The sequence below is a fragment of the Anabas testudineus genome, chromosome 6, assembly GCF_900324465.2.
Source record: "Anabas testudineus chromosome 6, fAnaTes1.2, whole genome shotgun sequence".
In the NCBI taxonomy this organism is placed as follows: domain Eukaryota; kingdom Metazoa; phylum Chordata; class Actinopteri; order Anabantiformes; family Anabantidae; genus Anabas; species Anabas testudineus.
The window spans coordinates 12,382,566-12,390,177 of NC_046615.1; the positions used below are offsets into that span (position 1 = coordinate 12,382,566).

General features: G+C 39.7%; 1 protein-coding gene across 2 annotated transcripts; it reads right to left on the minus strand.

Annotated features, from left to right (window-relative positions):
• Positions 1 to 102: 102 nt before the first annotated feature.
• On the minus strand, positions 103 to 7,057 carry cd9a (CD9 molecule a). 2 transcript variants are annotated; one of them, XM_026365661.1, is made up of 8 exons: positions 6,844 to 7,057; positions 3,781 to 3,883; positions 3,343 to 3,440; positions 2,879 to 2,953; positions 2,012 to 2,113; positions 1,511 to 1,600; positions 1,056 to 1,139; positions 103 to 956 (listed from the first exon to the last, which is right to left on the minus strand). In XM_026365661.1, the coding sequence occupies exons 1-8, from the start codon at positions 6,910 to 6,912 to the stop codon at positions 891 to 893; spliced, it is 687 nt and encodes a 228-aa protein (XP_026221446.1). In that variant the 5' UTR covers positions 6,913 to 7,057; the 3' UTR covers positions 103 to 890. The 2 variants fall into 2 exon arrangements, with proteins under 2 accessions (XP_026221446.1, XP_026221447.1); XM_026365662.1 differs by lacking the exon at positions 6,844 to 7,057 and adding an exon at positions 5,317 to 6,132.
• Positions 7,058 to 7,612: the final 555 nt, after the last annotated feature.

Genomic DNA, 7,612 nt, shown 5'->3' on the forward strand with positions numbered 1-7,612 from the left:
TACAAAGAACCTTATTCAGTGAGAAAAACCCTAATAAAGAAGTAGCTTTAATTTCACTCTTGCAGTGTATGTGCTGTGTGTCATATCATAATCACCTCAGAGTTGATTTAGTACCTTTTGGTTTATTTGGCTCTCATTAATTTTTGTCTCTGTGAAACATATGCATATGATATAAATCAACCCAAATCCTGTAAAATGAAAAGGACATTATAAAATACATAATCAAACCACACAGACTACTTAACTATACAATATTAAAAATCTTTTCCAAATAAAGACATTTATAAAATGTAAAAAATATTAAAGGCGTTTACATTAGGGCAAATTAGAAAATGAAGATAGAAAGGAACAAATGTGTTTGCTACTGTTATACCAAGCAGAGGAAAACCACATTCGTGGCAGCAATCAGTTGGAATTGTAGACTTTCATTGGCTAATGCTGTATTGTGCTAAGGTGTTGGTTGTGTTTTTATGTCCCTGGACTCTTTTTGCCATTAGATGACACCAGTGATAGTTGTAGAAATGTGATCAGTATACAATAATATGATCTTGTGTTTAGGTAATTAGCAGTTCACAAACACTAATTTCAGTCAAATGACCACAAAATTACACATTTCTGTATTACACTGTCACTGAAGCACAGATAACACCCATTCTATAACTGGGCCTATTAAACCACACAGCATCTATCTAGTCCAGGAAGGTGGGCCTAAGTGCTGACCGTATAGTTACAACTGACACATAATGTAATAATCAGAAATATCTGCACCCAGCTTAGCTTAAGCTATCGCCCTTCAACAAGCAGTGTTTGTATTGGCAGTGGAGAGCCATATGACTCTGGAAATGACATCATGCAACATTAAGAAGGACGTCAGCATGTGTTGGTGGGTGTCACACCACCTCACGGGACTTCCGGATGGCGCAGCACAGTAGCATGCTAAAGATCATCCCAAACATCTGTAAGAGACAGAGTTGTACATTACACGTATTCGTATTAGCTCGTTTCTGCAAAGAGTTCATCCTCATGAATTCTAGTTAAACCAGTCACGCTCTTACCATAACAATCCCGACGACGATGCCCACTCCCCCTATGATGTGTAGCTTGGAGTCAAACACCTCATCAATAGCATCTGGACAGCTCTGGAAGAGACACGCATGATTTCCTTCAGCTTCCTCTAAACCTATACCTATGCTGAACATGACTTGTGGTATGGTGCACATAACAGACAGCCTAATTGCCAGCAGGCTTTAGTAAACCACTGTTGCCATAGTAACACTGCAAAGAGTTAGTGTGCGAAGGAAAGACTGATAAAGTTGTGACAGTTGTCAGACCATCATTATGGATTTGACATGCAGTAATTGTCCCAGCTCTCTCGGAGCTGAAGCATGTCTGACATCTTTTAGTTCTTTCAGATGAAATACGTTTTACATTTTTGTCTTTCTCTGCCACTTGACTGCAGTACTTGGCTGTGTTGGCATTCAGTCTATACAAACTTTCAGGGTAGTTGTACCTTAGTAATGAGCTCCTCAAGCGGCTCTCTCCGGGGACAGGTTTCCTTGGCAGTATCTGCTTCAGTACCAGTAGGACCGCAACAGTTCAGCTGTAAACATGCAAAATCATAGACAACAGACTTTAAGAATGAAAACAGACAACTCCCACTTCAATCAGAGATCCCATGTTTTGCTCAATCTGTCAGTGGAGATACTGCACAAAAGTATTAGATACATCAATAAACTGTTTTATTGATAACCCCCACCCCAAAAGCCCAAAGATTGCTTTAAACAAGATACAATGTGTTAATTAGTTAGCTTCAGAGGCGCTGAATGGTGTGTTTTTGACCTTGGAGGCTAACAGTTTTCTCCTGTTTCTGTGAGAGAGTGGTTTCAATCTTCTCATCTTTCACAATGAAAATGAATTTCTGAAAAATGAACTTTTGAAAAAATATTGAACTTTTTTTTCCTCCACCAATTTGTTCTGCTGAGCTGAAAACAGAATGGCTGAACTGGCTCACCCCGTTTTGAATCACCCACAGTGTCTCCTTGAGGCGCTCGTCTTTTGTTGTTTTGTAGTTGTTGTATGTCTGCATGTAAAATGTTGTAATGTCATTCACCACCTGCAACATAAGAGGAATCAGACAAATGTAACATTTCTTCCTTTAAAATCCATACTGCATGTTATTTTGTATATAGAGACTTTTAATCAAAACAAACTTTCAGTATGGAAATACTATGATCTGCATTAATAGTATTTCCACCCTGAACATTTTTGGTTCATAATGAATCATATGGAAATGGGGAAAATATGACACATACAAAAACAAGAGGGATACAATAAAACCATAACGGGCCACGTGGTTACCTGATGAAAATTTTCTGTGTGTATACCTCATAATATCCATTCATCTTTCCTCCTACTAGAGAAGTATCTCTAGTAGGAGATATCGCTTTTAACAGGTTTTAATAGTATTAGTCATGTGGTGGCAATGTTTCAAAAGAAATCAAGTTACTTTTGGTTATTTGTCAACTCAGCAATAACTGCATGGACCCCAGGAATTACCGGCATGTGGTTCCAGTGTAAGTGGTTTATGTAGGATATAGTTTGAAAGATTTTAGGTCAATAGATCCCAATATTTGGGCAGTTCCAAAACGTGTGGCAATAAGGCTGACTGTCCTGACCAGTTTGACTTGAAGTTCTTGTCATTTCATCCCATTGGCTTCTTCAGTGGAAGAAGTTGCCACCAAGTAGCACTTGTAGTTTAGCTCATTTTCTTATTGTATTGTTTTGTACTTCTCCATGTCTCCAGAGTGTTTGTAACTTTGTTGAGAAGTGTTTTTTAAATAAAATAATACATGTACAGTACTTTCAACTTGTATGTTACCTTGCTTTGGTTTGAAAATCCCCATATTCCGGCTGCAACTTCAACAGCAAATATGATCAGCAAGAAGAAAAAAAACTGCACAAGGGAAGGAGAAAATTAAATTCAACAGACTGCGTGCATGTGTGAACATGCAAGGTCATTTGAGAATAGCTGAACACTTAACACAGGCTCCTCCTCTTGAAAGATTTAGCAAAAGAAGATTAGAGCCAGACAGGCCAGAGGGAGGGAGCGAGTACAGGGAAATCTAAACTTTTCTCTGGCCTTGACACCGTTCAGAAAATACTGATGAAGCCAAACATGTCATAGTAAGTCCAAGTCAGTCCACAGTAAAGTGGGATCATTACAAAAAGACTCACACAGAAATAAACAGTCGCTTTTAGAGTTTAAATGTAGTTGCTGAAAGTAAATACTAGTTATACAGACAAGAAGGCAGAGTGAAATGAAGAATAAAAAGTGATACGAACCAGTCCAAGCATACAGGGAGACTCCTGGATGGCACCACAACATCCCAGAAAACCCACAATCATCATCAGTGCTCCAGCTCCTATCAGGATGTATACACCTGCGTGCGCATACACATGCAATATTTCAGAGACAGAAATACTTGTGGCTTAACTGGCCTAAAATATTTAGTTGGTTATATTTGGAGAATGTTGTCATCAGATGTATTAGAGGAAAATATATTTATAACATCATAATGTGTACATGTATAAATACACGAGCTGATTTTGCTAATTTTGCATATGAGCGCACAGCACATATATGAGATCAGAACCTAGACTGATAGACTTTTCCCTCACCAGTACGATGTTTTTTTCCTTAATTTAGTCAGTTAAACTTTAGAAAAATAGATGTAAAGCAAGAAGAATACATTTCAAGCACTCATGAACTGAGCATCTTACCCGTGTAAAACACATACGGAGAGTCTGATCCTTCAAACAGGCCTTTGGTCTTTGGGTCTAATCTCAGCCACAGGCCTATGGCAAAAACAGAAGTGCCTGCAAGCTGAAACACAAACACACAGGACATATTTTCACATACAGTGTTCCAATTAGTTACTAAAGCACTAACTGAACTGTGCACACTGTACGCAGCAGTGTGTGATAAGAAATTAAGCTCCACTAAAAGTTCAGACATCTGCCATCTCCCTCTCATTAGTGTCACACTCTTTTTTTTTCTTCTCAGCTGCTTCCAGATGTCATTTCAAATCTGATTTGACAGGCTCCATCTGGAATCCTTCTTCAGTTCTGTGTTTCTGCAGGCCTTAAAGTCACATCAAAATCTTCACCAACATCACCTCCAATTCAGCAAATTACTACTCTGGCTTTAAGCGGTTATGATACTGTGACACTAGCTTTTTCTACACCTCCTCAACAATTCCTAATGTCACACTGTATAGCACTGAACAAATGTCGGTAGGACTCGCTAACAATTATAGCCAGCTTTTAAATTTTTTATAAGGATAAATTCTACGGTTTGCACAGAGTCAACCACGGAAACACACATGTAACTCCCAATCTCAAAAACACACACTGCATGATATATGCAATGTGTGTATCTGTGCTTGTGTAGCATGTGTACATGTACTTAAAGAGAAAAAATAAGGTTCCTTTGCTTTTATGTTCCATTCATATGCATTTATTAATGTATTTAAAATTGACTAATCCATCAACATGTAGTTGTGTATGTTATTATATTGTGCAACACCGTCTATTCTAGGTCCTATGTTTACATACCATAAGAGTAAAAAGCAGAAAAGTTTGTACTTTATGCATGATGAAATATTGTGCAATATGCATACACTGGTACTTACTAACAATAGCCTGGTGTATGTTTTTGTGTATATTTGAAATGTGTATGTTTGACAAATTGACAAAACAAATTTCCATTGCTATGTTCCATATATTATATTAATGTACTCGTAAACGTATGTGCTGAACACTATATAGTTATATGTGTAGTTGAAATTTAGATTTAGGTATGGGCAACATGGGCAGCTGCCCATGGTGGTATGTGGAGTGTCACGTCCCCAGAATAAAATTCAGACCATCTATTTTGCACTTGCTGGTCACATCAATGATATCATGTGTAAACTGTTTTCACTGTCCTGGTTTTCTCCATAACTTCATCAAAGTCATAAATGTCTAAAAGCACAATATTTCTAAACTGATAAAACATCAATAACCTCAAAAGATGAAAGATCATGACTCTGTTTTATCAGTTTAAAAAATACTGTGTTTATATTTGTGACTCTGGTGAAGATCTGATTAATGTCATGGTGAATTTATGCAGAAAACAAAAAATTGCAAATAATTTACTTTGTGTATTATCAATATAGGCATAATGTAGCATGTGAATCCATCAACACATAGCATGGTTCTTCACTTTTCTCCCTCATGCTTGCCATAAGTGTGCAATAAAAAGTAAAGTACACCTACCGCGTAGATAACGTTGAAGATTATCATGACATGTTTCGCAGTCCTGACTCTCTTACTAGCCATGTTGATTCAGGCTAAACACTGTAACCACTATGAGTGTTTAATAATTAACTTCCTCTGAGGAAAAAGCTGAAGTATAATGATCTCAGGTAAACACAAAGAGTGCGTTTTAATACCACACCTTCATACGGTCACCTGATCAAAGAATTAGGGAGTGGTAAGGGAGGAACTAATCATCGTTCAGTATGAAATGTAAAGTCCTTCCCTCATTTTGTCTTCCGCTTTGCTCCACCTTTATGCAGGTAAAGTTTCATCTGCTGCCTAAATGCTGTGAATACAAGATTTTATCATGTGTGAGGTTACGGCACAGGGCTCTGTTCAGGCATGTTGACTTAAAACTCCTGCCTAGCAGCATATTTACTGCTCCGTCATCAGAATCTTTTGCGACTGCAGTTAATAGGCTGCTAGGAAATATAACTACTTCCTGGTCCTAGAATAACACTGAAAGCAGGGCTTGTGTGCGAGGCTGATACACTGACAACAAACTGCACCACGGACATTGTAGTCGTGTGAGCTGTGATAAGTCTGTCATGTGATTTCTCTGAGCATGAGCAGGACCTGACTGTGTCACATCTTCAGTTCCTCCAGTTCCTGTTTGACTGACCTGAAATAGAGAACAACTACATACGTCCACAGCATAAAGTCCTACTGAATAAATTGAACTACACAACAGACTAGAAAGTGCTGAAACAGTAACTTGACAGTCACAATGCTTAAAATCAGTGGTAGAAATAATAAACTTCAAATTTGGTTTCTCCACCCTCCACCCCCCTCACACACACACCCTCACTAACTAACACACACACACACTGTGGGAAACCCTTGTCTGCCCTGTAATGAATGTTATCCTTGGCTCTTTTTATAGGGCAAAACATCTCTTTGAAACCACACGGATCCCAACCAGCAGACGCACCCTGCGAGCTTAGTGAGGCACAAAAACTGCCTCAATGGGATATCCAGGATTCATTCCCACACACCGGCTGTGTGACATGCGCAACACTTCCCAACACGTGACGGAGCACGAAGTCTTAATTATTATTATATTCAGTCACATTCCCCCCCCCCCACCACCACAACAAATCGCTTCCCTTCCCCCACTGCAATTATTAAAATGCCGTGCGCGCAAACTCCAGAGTGTTGTGTGCACACAGGAACTGGGTCACTTGGCCACTGGGGATTATTCTTCTAGCTCTCTCGGTGTCCACAGGCATTGGGACACTTCGTGTTTAGTGGCGCCCAGAGACAAATATCATCGAGGCACACCTCCGACTATTGTGATAAGTAACCAGGGCTGTCGTGTAAGTGATCGGCACGATTCTGCTTCTGGGACACCGTATAATTTAATTCAATATAGTAACCTGCTCTCTCTCTCTCTCTCACACACACACACACGCACGCACACACATAACACACAAAACAAAACATATTCTGCTGCGAGAACAATCCATTTACGCGCTTCAAACTCACCCAGAACACTAGGTTGAAGGCAAACATGAGGTATTTGATGCACATCTCTCCTCCCGACAGAGCAGCCATGACGGTAGTTGAGCTGTGAATCACACTTGTGCTGGTATCACCGACGCAAAGCGACAGCAGAACAGAAAGAGCGACCGAAGACACAGTCTCAGTTTGCACAACGAGGCTATTTGCCGACGCGCCGGGGCAGTGATACGCGCGTCGTGCTGTGCGCGCCTGTAGTGGTCCTCCCCCACAGATAACAGCCTGCAGCCTACTGTCTGCCTTTGGTTTTGCAAATAGCTCTAAAATAGTTCACATGCATTAGTATGTGTACAGATCTTTAGTGACGTTCATATTCAGCGGTTTATTCATAATATTTTCAAAAAGAGATCGTCCTCATATTGTTAAACGGAGGTTGGAACAGTATGTGTGGCGCATAAATGACATTTCTCAAGTTTATTTCACGTCAGTTTATTTCTGAATATCGGCTGATAGTGCAGCTACTGTACACTAAGCATCCACTGTCTTTATAATGAATACATTTAGAATAATTGCGGCATATTTTGAAAAAAAGTGTAGTTTGTATTCATTTATTTTTAATTGTAGCCAATAACTCTCATAGCTGAGGGAACTTAAACCCTCTCTAGCGTGTTCCCGTGCACATGCAGCCATGCACTGAACTGCAGCCTGCTTTGGTCTTTTTAGTTGCAAGTTCCTGCAGCACCCCGGGGCTGTGCGATGACGTAATTCTCCCAGAATAAGAAAAGCGCGTTCACGG